The 14,027-nt window shown below is 41.0% G+C and overlaps 2 protein-coding genes across 2 annotated transcripts; both read right to left on the bottom strand.

The window, feature by feature from the left end:
- Window positions 1-1,466: 1,466 nt before the first annotated feature.
- On the bottom strand, window positions 1,467-4,972 carry cdkn1bb (cyclin dependent kinase inhibitor 1Bb). The gene is made up of 3 exons (XM_076089446.1): window positions 3,309-4,972; window positions 2,967-3,093; window positions 1,467-1,604 (listed from the first exon to the last, which is right to left on the bottom strand). Exons 1-2 carry the CDS (start codon window positions 3,748-3,750, stop codon window positions 2,978-2,980), a joined length of 558 nt encoding a protein of 185 aa, XP_075945561.1. The 5' UTR covers window positions 3,751-4,972; the 3' UTR covers window positions 1,467-1,604; window positions 2,967-2,977.
- A 317-nt stretch (window positions 4,973-5,289) lies between these two features.
- yars2 (tyrosyl-tRNA synthetase 2, mitochondrial) lies at window positions 5,290-9,591 on the bottom strand. The gene is made up of 5 exons (XM_076089445.1): window positions 8,778-9,591; window positions 7,954-8,121; window positions 7,646-7,801; window positions 7,254-7,424; window positions 5,290-6,056 (listed from the first exon to the last, which is right to left on the bottom strand). The coding sequence occupies exons 1-5, from the start codon at window positions 9,563-9,565 to the stop codon at window positions 5,897-5,899; spliced, it is 1,443 nt and encodes a 480-aa protein (XP_075945560.1). The 5' UTR covers window positions 9,566-9,591; the 3' UTR covers window positions 5,290-5,896.
- Window positions 9,592-14,027: the final 4,436 nt, after the last annotated feature.

Consider the following 14,027-nt stretch of genomic DNA (forward strand, 5'->3'; position numbering starts at 1 on the left):
GCGAGCAGCTTTAAAAAGCAACCAAAAGTCAGATAGATTGAATTTTCTCTTTTAATTGATTGCAACACATTTCATAACCACACATTACAAAATGCACATCAAATATTTTATCAGGCTCAGTTTGCAACCTTATTGATAAGAAAAAAAAAAAAACTACCAAAAATATGCTTTTACAAAATAAGACAATTATAATAAAGTAAATGCCACTTTGGATAACCGTAATCAAAAACCCATTTTTTTTTTTATTCTACATAAAAAAAAAAGCTTGACATAAATAAGTTAGTATAATTTCTCAGTGTTTTTACAAAATTATGTACATAGGTACATTGCAAAGTTGAACACAAATACACAGGCATGGTGACTGCATTTCTGAGAAAAGCTGCTCTCTCTCTCTCCACCCAGGTGTACACTGGTCTCTTTGAACATAAGCCACACTTTAGGCAAATAAAGGGAAGCTTTTAGATGCTCACGTTTGCATCCTCAGCAGGCTAACAACATTGGTGAAACAAGTACAAACAAATGAAAATTTAAGTCTAGGTTTTCACAAAAAATGTGAAGTCAATTAAGGGGCACAGGCGGCTCCGGCAACCATACTGAAGCAACCACGTATTTGGTATTGTAGGACATTCAACCCTTTTCAGAAAACCTCTCTGGAGAGCATTAAGGCTGATGAAACAAAAAGATTATAGTCAAGGAGAGGATGACTTTTACAACACAACCTGTGCATTTTGTCCTTCAATATCTGAGTACCTCACAACTCCAAATCAAAAAACACACCCCCACATTGTGGCTGAGGTGTGCAGGAGAACTTGAGAAAAAAAAAAAAAAAGTTGATCATATTCCAGGAACCAACCGATGCTAAAAGCACCTCAAAAATAAATATTGGGTGATGTAAAAGGAAACCCCGAGCAGAAATATTACTTCTTTTTTTTTTTTCCTGTGTGGATTTCCTGTGGGAAATGGATCTTATGGGAGAACCTGCAATTGGTGACACTGAAGTGACCAGAGGATGGAAAAATAAACAGATGAGCTACATTTGTACCGTTCTTCACTGCTGAGTTAGGAAGGCGACGGAGTGAAGATACACTGGTAAAAAACTGTAGGAAGCCATGATTTTTGTTTTAAATGTAGCATTGTGGGACTGTGTCAGAGTCGCACTGCTTTTCAGGAAATAAAATAAAAAAAGCCAACAGAACAGCATTTTGGAAACATGTATCAAACTACACTGCAATTCTTCAAGTCAAATCAAAATTCACACCTTTTTACATAAAGGATTGGTGTTCAAATCATAATGTTTTCTTATGTGCTACATATGGAAAGAAATATAATAGAATATGCATATTTATTTACACACAGGTAGTAAAAAAAAAAAAAAGGAGCAAAAAAGGAAATAAAACCTAATTGCACACTGCTACATTGACTGCTTTTAGAGGCAGTAACTTTTTAATTGAGTGCCACAACTTTAGTGTTTCTATTCAGTGCTTCAACATCGTCCTCCCCCGTCTTCAGGAGAGCTGATATGTTTCTGATGCTGTGTACTTCCTCCTCCAAAGTCGACCAACACTGAGGTTTTCCCACTTGAAAGGGGAAACACATCTCCGGCTCTGTAGGGGTAAATTAGATGGAAAAAAAACAAAATAAGAGCGGGCATGGTTGAGACACTGACTGTCATGCATTACTTGCAGAAAACGTTTGCCAATGAGTGAGAATAGACAGAACTCTTTGTGCAAAGTTTTCAGTTAAACATAAAAAAATGACGTCCTCTTGTACTTTGACAAACAGGGAGGATTATCGTCAACGCAACAAGACAGTATCCAAAAATACGGTGCGAAAAAAACAAAACCGCATTGCAACTTCCACAGAGTTACTAAAGTGATGCAGGAATTCATGACACTTTGCAAAAATATATAGGTTTAAAAATAGCAGACGGTGTGATTATACAGCAGCACTTGCACCAACTTGAATATTACACTTCTAATTTATATTAATATTTTTTAGAAGGTGGCTATCATAAGGCCAAAGACTTGATATTTTTCAGAGAACCATAAACTCATGGTTCTTCTTCATCAAAAACGCCATGTTTTGTAGACATATGTGAGTGGACTAAAGGAAAATGTTAGCCATCCCCCCAAAACACTTTCTACCAATTAAAAAAAACACTAAAATATATTAAAAAAAAAAAAAGGGGGCACGTTTAGGTGTTTTATCCTTCACTTGCAGCCTTTAACAGTTCACATCCTGCCACGGACAATGACAGATTTCATGCCTGTTCTCCCTCCGCTTTGGCCAACAAGCGCACTAGATTTCAGAAAGCTGCACGGCTCTTCTGCACACACTCTGCGCCGGCAGCAGAGACAGATGTGTGTGTTGTAACATTAGTGTGCAAAGTGTGTGCACCACACACACGCGCACACACACACGCACACACACAGAGACCTGCCCCTTCCCGTCCCTGCTCTGAGGGCAGTGGCTGCTGACGTGTTACTACTACACTGTTGTTCAGCACACTTGTTGTTTACAGTTTAGTCTGAAACTCAGGCAGCCAGTGGCTGTAGTAAAAAAAAAAAAAAAAAAAAGGTGCAATAGTGAAGCCACTCATGACTCTTCTTGGATGATCCTATTGAATCGAGACACGTTTGAGTGCAAACATACCACTGTTACTCACACTATCACTGTTACTACAACACTCAATGACCTGGACAGACACGTTAATTCAATCCAAATGAATTATCATTATGTAAACTACACTGCACATTGGGTTGCATTAAGGACACCGCCTGATAGCATTGGGATATTAAAATAAAGATGTTTTTTTAAAGTGTGTTTTGTTTAAATTGCATCTATAGTTGGGAGAGGGTGGGGGGGGGGGGGACTCGAATATACAGCTAACTGTAGTTACACACAGAAGCACATTAAAAAAACACATTAAAAAAAAGTTGTATCAAAGCAGAAGGTTGCCCCCTTACCGTGCTCGTCCTCACGTCTGCCTCCTGGGACTGGTCTTTCTGGGTGTGCGTTCTGTAGAGTGGCTCAGGCTCGGACAAGTCACCTCATCTGAGCTGCTGTGTGATCTCTTATTTTGGGTTGAGGGGTCTGCAAAAAAAGCAAAGACAGCAGTGATTATTAAAAACAAACACTGAGAATAAAACTATCAAACTAAGTCAGATTGCTCGTGCTGAACGTTAGCACATCCTTTTAGGATGCACATGTTGCACACTATTAAAGGATAGTATTTCCAGTGCGTAATGAGCGTTACACAACTGATCTGTGATTGCCATACGCACCGGTCACTGCTACCAGTAACTCACCGTGACACGCTGGTCTTTTCCTCAGTCCGGTGCACTGTTCCGTGCATTCCATCTGTCCGTCGGAGCGGTCGGTGTCCTCGCTCGAAGCCACCACAACACAGCTATGATTCCCGTTTAGATCCACATTGTTATTCCCGGCGGAGCAGACGCCCTTCTCCCTCCGCGGCTGCTTGTTGTAGAAACCCGGGACGTCTCTGCAATCCACTAATTCCCACTCGAGCCTGGCGTTGGCCAGCGGCGTGTGATTGGCGAAGTCGAAGCCCCACTTGGCGGAGGCAGCCTCTTCCATCTCCCGCAAATGTCCCTTTAAATCCCTCTTTAACTCTTCGTGATCCACGAAGCCGAAGAGGCTCCTGCAAGCCGACGGTTTCGGGTGATCCGACACCCGGGAGTCCGTCCGCTCCAACGTCGGGCTCCCGTTTGATAGTCGAACATCTGACATTTTCCCCCCAAAAAAGAAAAACAGGATTTTTGCAAACAGCCGGGAGCGTCCAGTTTTCACGAGATAAAAAAAAAAAAAAAGCACACACACCGATCAAAAACAACGGGTATCTCCTCGACGCTGGGCTGGATCCAAAACAAGCGTAAAAAGGATTTATGCCATGCGTAAGTCGGGCTGGAAACGGTAACGGTCGCCGTGTTTTTGAAGCCGAAAGTAGTCTCCGCGGATCATCTAGTCAAAGTGCCCAGGAACCGAAGCCGCTCTGTTAATTTCGTCCCGTAGTGAGAGCAATTGCGGACAAACCTCAGTACCCAATATGGCGATTGAGAGATGTAGCGTTACTTGGGATTGAGAGTGGAGCCTGACTAGGGAGGGGGGGGGGGGGGGGGGGGTGATTGACACAGAGCTATTTAAATGCAAAGAAGACCGCTCATTGGTGAATGTGCTTAAACCCGCCCACTTCTCTTAAGGTGGACCAGCTAGTTGCGGCAGGCTTGCAACATCCAGCACGTCTGCATATTACACCAAATCAGAGTTTTTCTTCTAAATTAAGACCGATTTGGAAACAAAAAATATTATAAATTAAAATTGAAACAGTCAGCATGTCCTCAAAACAGCTTCAGCACATCAGTACTTTGAGTAGTGTTCAACCTAATCTTTTTGAAAATAATGCATTTTAAATTTTGTCCAAGAAAATATGTTCTCATTAGTTTACTTTTGTGTTTATTTCAACAGTAAACTGAAAGAAACATTATCTTTGCTAACATGTGAATATTCACTGGTAGGTATGTTTAATGACATTTTAAAAAACTGCATCCTTATGGCAAAACTAGGCTAAACTTCAGGATAGAGTTTTAGACATTACATGTCTGTTTTAAATTAAAAAAGACCTAACTACATACATCTACTTAAACCTCAACCAAATATAACTTAAATACATGTACAAATCATAAAATACACATTTGTATAGAGATTTTAAAAAATAAGTCAAATGGCTGCCAAAACAATAAGCATTAACATTTAGAAAAATAAGTTATGGAGGCTAATAAAAATCTGTTAAATGGAAATGCTTATAAATATTCCACCCTTAAAGAAATTACATTTCTGAATAGACATGGCGTAAAACTCCAATATGTCGGCCCTCTGTTGCAGTAGGTATACCCGAAAACTATCACGCAATGGCCGGAAATTACATCTGTAAATTGGGTAACTGTGTGACCATATGGCAAGGTGTTTCCACCAATTCTCTGGAGCTAGAAGTGTAAGTCAAGGTTCAGCACACAGCAGACCCCGTCCTCATGTCCACCAGCCCCCAGGACAGAAAGAGATGAGCAGATGTACAAGACATAGAAAGCTACGCACATCTTCACTTTTAGAAGTCTGCAAATGCAAAAATAAAATCACAAAAGAAAAAAAACTAAGAATGACAGGCAAAGGCCCTGCATGCTGAAAGTTATTAAGTTATTTACACCACAGTGAGAGGAAGTCGGTACCGTGGTGGAAAACCAATGTCAATATTGCAAAAAAATATTCTGCTAATGATAATATCAAATTTATGGAATCTGACAAATCTACAAGCAAGATTAGTTAATTTCAGAAATCATCCAAAACCTGGTTTCTTTCTTTCCGGTACAATTTACACCTTTCACCACTAAAGACAGGAAAACCTGCCACACCAAGACAGATGTTGGCCTCATGTTCACATTAAATAAAACAAAAATAACAGGATTTCCTTAAGATAGAACTATAACCTATTTGCGAGACATGATGCAATTTAATTTTACTGTGAGCAATTATTTACCGATGGGGTCACAGCAGGATATGTGGTGCAGCTGTGGGCGCCTGCAGCATCACCTTCATGACTGGGACAATGCTGCCCTCTAGTGTCCGCTGTCCAAGCTCTCTGTAGCAGCACAAAGTCAGCAGGCGACAACATCTGTATATCAAACGCCTTTTAATACCATAGCTTCGGATTCAGTACACATGCATATTTATATTTACAACCACAGGCAATCGCTACGCCACAAACCCAGTATGTTCCAAAACATCAGTCCATCCACGTCTCCTCACCGACCCCTGCCGGTCGCCTACCTTTCCAGCCAGTCCGTCATTGGTCGAACTGGTCCCCTTGCGAGAGCAGAGGGCCTCAGAGAGTGAGCCACTTGATGATGTAGAAGTTCCTTTTGCCCACTCGGAGCAAGGTGAGTCCGTTCGACAGGATATGGAGTTTGGGGATCAGCAGTTGCTCTGGTCTGTCCGTCCGCCGGTGGTTGATCCACACGGCTCCCTCTGAAACCATCTGATACCTGCACACAAACATGTCAACGGTCTGTTAGTACAGCGTCACCCATCTTTATTTATATATATATATATATATATATATATATATATATATATATATATATATATATATATATATATATATATATATATATATATATATATATATATATATATATATATATATATATATATATATATATATATATATATATATATATATATATATATATATATATATATATATATATGACACCGGGTGCAGAGGATGCTGTGATAAGTCTACGGTGCAGCATATGGCTTATTGCTGTCTTCCCCCTTCGTTGGAGATGTGGAACAATTTTACACACAGTTTGAATCCAGCTTTTGTATTGTCATTTAGGATCCTTAGCCCAACAGGCTTCATACTTGGGATTGTCAAGCCAGCCATCAGGCACCCATTGTGGCGATTCGGTCCACACGGCTACGCAGAACGTTGGGACGACATTCTACAGTCAAACATCTTGCAGAGCTGTTTTGCAGGCTGCGACGCAATCGAAAGACCCGTTTCTAAATCTTGTGTTTACCAGAGGTGTGCTCATTCGTTTCTTGGACATGAGCCATTCAGCATGAAAAAGATTAAAGAATTACTAATCGACTAAAGAGATCTTAGTCGACTAAGACCAAAACGACAGAGTAGTCCACTGATCGGCTAAGAAGGGACAGCCCTGATGTCAACGGCATCGTTCTCTCACACAGTATGCACATGCAATGATGCGCTGCTCTGCTCGGTTTTATGTAATTGGACATTGAATAAAGGTTGGACCGTTGGTCGGACAAACCAAGCAATTTGAAAACATCATTATAGGCTCTTGGAACTTTGCGAGGGACGTTTTAAAATTATTTTCTGATATTTTAGAGAAGAAACGGTTAATATCAAAACAAATGACGGATGAATAAATAATCTTTAGTTGCAGCTCTACATGAATATACGCTGACAAGTAACATGAAACAGACAAGGATTTGTTCGTAAGAGTCTGTTCACGTGGACATTTAACATTCATATTTAAGCACACTGTGGTGATGTAGTTTCATTTCTTATCAACTACTGTCTGGTAAAGAAGAATCCAGTCAGAGGCACAAATCAGCAACTATAGCACAGAGTTCCAACAAAGTTGACTGCGGCGCATTTTCTACCGCAGATGTTACTCTTTTAGACCGAAGCTTTAACCTCGAGCACCTACCCTCTGGGGCCCTCTGGGATGGCGTTGACCCTGCGACAGGCGTCGATCACAGTGGTGCCCGGCTCCATCAGCAGCTCATGGAACGGTGCCTCCTTGAAGAGCTCCTGAAGCTCATCGTCACTCATTTCCTCCAAGGCCTGCACGCTGCTGTGGTACAGTGCGTTGGTACATCTGCAGCAAAAACACACAGTATGACTTTCCTTGTCTGAATAGGTAGATTATCACTTCTGCACGGAGGTCGGAGGTCAGGGCCAGCTACAGGACAAGGACCCTAGTGGAGTTCCTTTCTCAGTTAACCCAAATAAAACATAGCATTTAGAAAACTTTAACCGTATTGAATAAAGTATCATTAAATACCTCATACAGTGCAAACGCATGCAGCGTGTTCTGACCTCTTTGCGCTCTCGAGGCCCTCCTTTCCGTGCACCAGTTTCGTCACCTCTGCTGCCAGCCGTTTGTGTGCGAGGCGTTTACCTGGGTCCTCCCTCTGCTGCTCCATCAGCCTCTCCACCTCCGCCAGAGGCAGGAAGGTGAACAGATTCAGGTACCTACAGAAAAAAAAACAAAAAAAACACGCAATACACCTCAGCCTCCTGTTACAGTGCACAGAAGACCTACACTTACAGTATGTACTGTGAGACGCTTTCAGGTCTTGCACTGGTCATCATATCTTTCATCAACAGGCCTCATCTTCACCCACCTTTCCACACTGACGTCAGGCTGCCTGAGAAAGAACTGGTAGAGCTCAAAGGGAGACGTCTTGTCTCGGTTGAGCCACACTGCGTTGCCCGCCGTCTTCCCCAGCTTGTCCCCGGCAGAGCTGGTCACCAACGGCACGGTCAGGCCGTACACCTGTTCACCGGCCACCCTGCAGAGGAATTAGGATTTATTAACAAAGTGTTGCATGCCTGGTGTAGGTATTTAAAAAAAAAACTGAGTGGTATTGGTCTACATTGGTGAATAATTCAATGTTCAGCGGAATCAAATAGGGATGATATGATTATATTGTGTTATTGATTTACAAAACAATGTTTGATTTCAAGCAAATTCTAACTAAAACTTACATCTATGAAGAGTTTGCCTGATCTGCTTAATAGCGAAACGCAGTCCTAAACGTCATTATGGTTATTAATAGAGGATTTTGGATACATTTTCCATTTATGATATATTTGTATATAGACAGTCTCATTAATATAGTGGTAGATACATAAACATTTTCACTTTTGGTTCAAGGGGGAAGAAGTCGTATCTTTATGCCGATTAAAAGAAGATGGTCTCCAGTTCAAACACTACAGAAAGAAAGATATATATATATATATATATATATATATATATATATATATATATATATATATATATATATATATATATATATATATATATATATATATATATATATATGGGTGGGAGTCAGGGCTTTCTGAAGACTTAGGTGACATTTTGGAACGATGCCCTTACAAAACAGAGATCCTGCCGCTGATATGACCCGTTGTACAGTCTTGTTTAAGTACAGTAGACATTTACTTGTGAATGTACTCATGGCCAGACATCAAATTGCCCAGCTGGTCGGTGCCCCCGAGCTGAATCTTGCAGCCGTATATTTGGTTCAGGTGGTGGAAGTCATAAGCTTGGAACACCTGGTAGGTGAACTCTGTCAGGCTCATACCGTCTGCGCTCTTCAGCCGGGACTGCACGCTGTGGCGGCTGAGCATGGTGCCCATCCTGAAGTGCCTTCCGGCCTCCGACAGAAAGTCCACCACGTCCCAGTTCTTGTACCAGCTCAGGTTGTTCAGCACGCTCACCGTGCCCAGCTTTCTGGAAGTGTCCTGAAAGTGCAGCTCGTGGTTGGTGAAGATCCGCTGGATGCTCTCGCGGATGCCGCGGGTGTTCGCCTCCACAGCGTCCGCGGGCATCCGCTCTCGCTCGCTCGTTTTCCCGCTCGGGTCTCCGATCTGCGCCGTGGCCCCTCCGAGCACGGCGAGGACATGGTGCCCGGCGCTACGGAAGTGCAGCAGGCCGATGATCGCGAGCAAGTTGCCCACGTGGAGGCTGTCGGCCGTGGGGTCAAAGCCGCAGTACACGGTCTGAGCACCGGACTGGAGCAACCGAGGGAGCTGGTCCTGAGCTGCGTCTTCTGGGAAAGAGTCCTTCAGGACACCGCGTTTATTTAGAGACAAGAGCAGTCCGCTGTGTGCCGGTGAAGAACAGTGAAGTTTAGACCCGAGTGTGAGGCAGAGACTCGTTCGTCTACGCAGAATACACGCTCCATGCCGCGATACATGACAGCAGGTCCTCGCCATGGACGCAGCCATGTTGGACAAATGCGACAGGAACACGGAGGCGGAGTTGAGAATCACGGACAGTTTGTGAGGAGTATAGCGCCTCTAGTGCACTGGTTCAACCGTCTGGGACCATAGACTTTAGGTTTACTGGATGTCATTTAGCCACTTGGGGGCCCTGGGTAAAAAAAAACAACTAAATGAGACACTGTCCCCTATTGGACATCCTCCACCACCACCATTAATCTGTGCATTGTGTAGGACCAATAATGTCAGGAAGTAAAGTGACATTTTTTTATCAAGCTGACAAAATTACGTTCTTGTGGGAAGAAAAGAAAAGGCAACACTGTAACTTCTTTACATTCTAATATAATGTAAAGAAGCTACAGTGTCTAGAATGATTCTATTGAAGTTATTCCTTTTTAAAATGTTTTAGACGAGTCACTAATCACTTTAAAAGAGTGATTATAGCTGATTTAACTTACAAACATGAGATTGATCTTCTCATGTCACTCTCTTTATACAATGATATAAATTCATCCCCGTTTTATTGATATTTTACGAAAAATTACTCCTCATTTTTCATGCGTTTTTCCTGCAAAAGTCCAGCAACATGAGTCTGTCTTCGCTTGTTAAATGCATACTGTCTTTTCAAAATAAACTTCCATCTTCACAGGAAACAACTAAGGTTTAGGTTAACTGTAAAGACATCATTTAAAGGGATGTATATAGGAAATTGCATGTTGTAGGTTTTACAATAGGTGTTGTGGATATTACAACTAGTGTTAAGGACCCTTCTCAAGGATAGAAGCACCTGGCCCTTTCAGTTTAAGTTGATGTTGTAATTTAGTGGTGCACATTCTTAATAAACATTATTTTCCCCAGACCTTGGGAGCAAGCTGCAGTGCAATAATTTTGCACACATGCAAATGTATTTTATTCTATTAATTTATTTCTACCCTCCATGGACATTGAAGTAAAATGCAGTACGTGCACTTATTAGTTCACTCAATTGTACAAGGAGAATAGTCACCAATAGATGGCAAGTTGCATTAGGTCCAGCTGACCATGCAGCCCAGAGTTACAGCCTAAAGATGACTAAGCATTTTAATATTTGTTTTGATACATCTTTACTAGAAACCTAGCTAAGGTGTGAGAGGAAAAGGAGGCACAGGAGATATATTAACTATTATTGTCCATTTCAATTCAAACAAACAAATACGCAAAATGTGGTGGATTTAAAAATCATTTTATTTTTCAATGTCAACTTGTTCCATTGCTTAAATGACTAGATATACATTCATCAAACATTTACAGCATTGTTACCAAGCCACATTACACATTAACAACACACCCAAAGACAGTCTCTGTTGTCTCTTTGCATGACACTATAGCCACAAAAACAAACTCCATGAAATCCAGGAAGAAAATCAAATACCTAGTTGCTATGACTGCTGCCCCCTGGTAACAGTTTTTTCTGCATGTCCGTTTTGTAAAATAAAAAATAAAGGGCATATCAATATTCCTGTAATCATCTTTGTTGTTGGTGTTTGTGTGCTGTAAGGCAGAGCACTACAAGCTTCCTCTAGAGAGAAAAAGAGAGACTGAGAATAAGAAGGAACAAAACCGTTTCTTTCTGTGTCCTGAGCTAGTTCAACAAAGGAAGGCTAGGTTTCCCTGATACAAGTTAAAACGTCCCTTGTCAATTCAACACAAAACAGACTTCCCTGGGTAAGCAAGACATCACAATTTACCCGACTTTTCCTCTAGGGCTCTAGTGTTTCAACCGTTTAGTTTTTAAAAGTCTGTCCTTCACTTTTGAGCCCCTCTCTTGCTGTACATTGGATAGTTTCCTAAATCTGCTGTGACATGATTTTCTGTCTGCGTGGCCCTATTGTGTCCTAAACAGCTAATTCTAGCTGACGACACACATAGTCTATAAGTCTAAAAGTGTGTGTGTGCACAAGTCAAGTTCTCTTTTCTGAATCTCTAGTGTTTTATGGCATGGGAACACGCCAAGGCACAGATTGTTTATGGTTAATCCCGAAGCGTGCCTGGGAACTACAAGTCCCTGGAATCGTGCGAGGGGAAAAACCGAGCTGCGTCGCATGAATTCTGCATGTGGGACTGACATTCTGTGAGAAGTTGTAAGAAGTAAGTAGAGGCAGCTTGAAGGTCAGTAATCTACTCATGGCATAAGAAAGGTTTGGTGAGTTAGTACGATATAGCAGCGAGTATGGAGAGGAAAGTCAGACAAAAAGCGTGACGGAAACAGGATTATAAAACAGTACATACTGCATCTTCTTTACTAATAGCATGTGATGTGATGAAAATTATGAGTGCAGATCAACAGAGACGTGATGTGTAATAAAAAAAAAAAAAAAAGTTTGTTTGTTGAACAACAGGAGGCAACTATGGATGATTTCTGATAATAATAAGAACATTCTGTGCATATATTACCCTTACTTTCTATATGCAACCTGAGAACAGAGTATAAAAAGTGGAGATCAATATTGTATGATCAGTGCTGGGCTGTAGCTTGATTTTTAAAATGACAAAAGTCACGGAGGTCAGGTTGTAATCAACCATTTAAAGTTGTGAGCTAGCACAGCCCTGCGCAGCCCACATTATGCTTTCACTTTAAATCACAACAGCTTAATTTAACAAAGACAAGACAGAGTGTTGAAATGAACTGAATGCATTGATGGTTCTCTATCTAAAAGTAGCAATCAACAAAAGGAATGTCCCCAGAGGGATTCAGATCTATATATTTTGATTACCAGTTGCCCTGTTTTAAGTCTATTTACACTGCACTCTTCGATCGTGCCATTTCAAATACACAACTAAATGATTTAGTCATACATATATACTTTAGTATAAAAATATGATCCAATTCAATTAAAACACATGTATGTGGCCTTTAAGCAAAAAAAGAACATACGGTACTTCACTACATTTGCTGTAAAATTTCAAACACTATTTTCCAAACGGAGAAATACAAAAGTTGATCATCATTAGTACCTTGTATACCTCAAGAGTTAAAAAGTGGGGCGAGCAGTCAATGTGATCATTTCAGCTATGTACAGTACACTCTGTTTATACAATGATGATGTATTTATAAAAACTTCTTGTGACTGAATTTAAATGAATTCATGATGATTGTAGGATTTGGGTGGCAGGGGGGGGCACAGATTTACATATATATATAATCCAAAGTATCAGCCATGCATTTTTTTTTTACCATTTCCTTATCAACATTCCCTTACTGTAGGTCTTCTGCGTATAATGTTCATTTTCTACAAAAGGCAACATGACAACAAAATACAGGAGTGGCCTCTTCACATGCACAGTTATCGTCAAGACAAAAACAACTTGTGGAAATGTATTTGGTCTTCATCAATCCCCGGCAACTTGTTTAACCCTGCTAAATTGTCAAAGTATCCGTTTAATCTATGAGGGCATCACTTTATGATTTTTCTCTATGAAAAGAAGAGCAATGGTTTTCATTTGCCATCATGTAAAAATGGGCACGCAAGACCCCCGAATCTTAATAATTGCATGTGTTATGAGGACCAAAGAAAGCCTGAGAAATACACTAGAAGGCAGATAGACTGACAGGAGGAGAGACCAAGCACCACTAACTGGGAGAAACAAAACAATGAGACATATTCTGGAGTAAACAGGGCTTCACTGAGTGAGAAATGAAGAAACAGATGTATGAATTTCTGGCAAATCTGCCTGTATAAAGGTTGCAATGCGGTTTATCTGGGTGTTAACCCTTGAACGCCAGGATGCAAAACAGGATGGAGTGCCAAATGTCTGTGCATGTATTTTGTGAAAAAGGCATTCAACAGAGGTCCAGTATAAAATGGTGTCATATTAACATATCACGGGCGTGTTCATGCTTCGGACGTGCATTGTGGTGCGTGTACACAGTGAATCTCTGCCTCAGATTATTTCAGTTTTGAGAACATTTCTTATAAACTAAGATTTAGCTATCTTATTCTGAAGTTGAAAAATACTATTGCCTGTACAGTTGGTGGAGAAATTGAGTAATACGTGATGATAATCCACACCAACAATGTTGCCAACAACCAACAATATTCCGCTGTTAGGAAGAGAAAGGAATATGAAAGACATTGTTCATTTCCGGTATCATTACAAACACAGTATGGCTTAGAAGACTTACAGTACAGCTGGTGCAATTTGGCAGAAGCTGCCCTTCTTGAAAACTCTATCTTAGTGTTGCTGCCCGCTGCAGTCATTTGGGTGTTGTTAGCTTTGAATGTATATGGCTCTTTGACATCGGTACAAAAATCTTCTTTCAAGCATACTGCTGGAGTGGTGACTGTCGAGTTCACTTTCTTTCCTCATTTTTAGGGCTTGTTAAGGGTCAGGATAGGGATAACCATGGAGATCACCTCCGATACTTCAAATTAGCAGTTAGCGTTTGGTCAGCGATTGCATACACTGGTTTCTAGATTGGGGCTCAATC

This window comes from Anarhichas minor, unplaced genomic scaffold, assembly GCF_050575085.1.
Source record: "Anarhichas minor isolate MPS153535 unplaced genomic scaffold, ASM5057508v1 ptg000011l, whole genome shotgun sequence".
NCBI classification, from domain to species: Eukaryota; Metazoa; Chordata; class Actinopteri; order Perciformes; family Anarhichadidae; genus Anarhichas; species Anarhichas minor.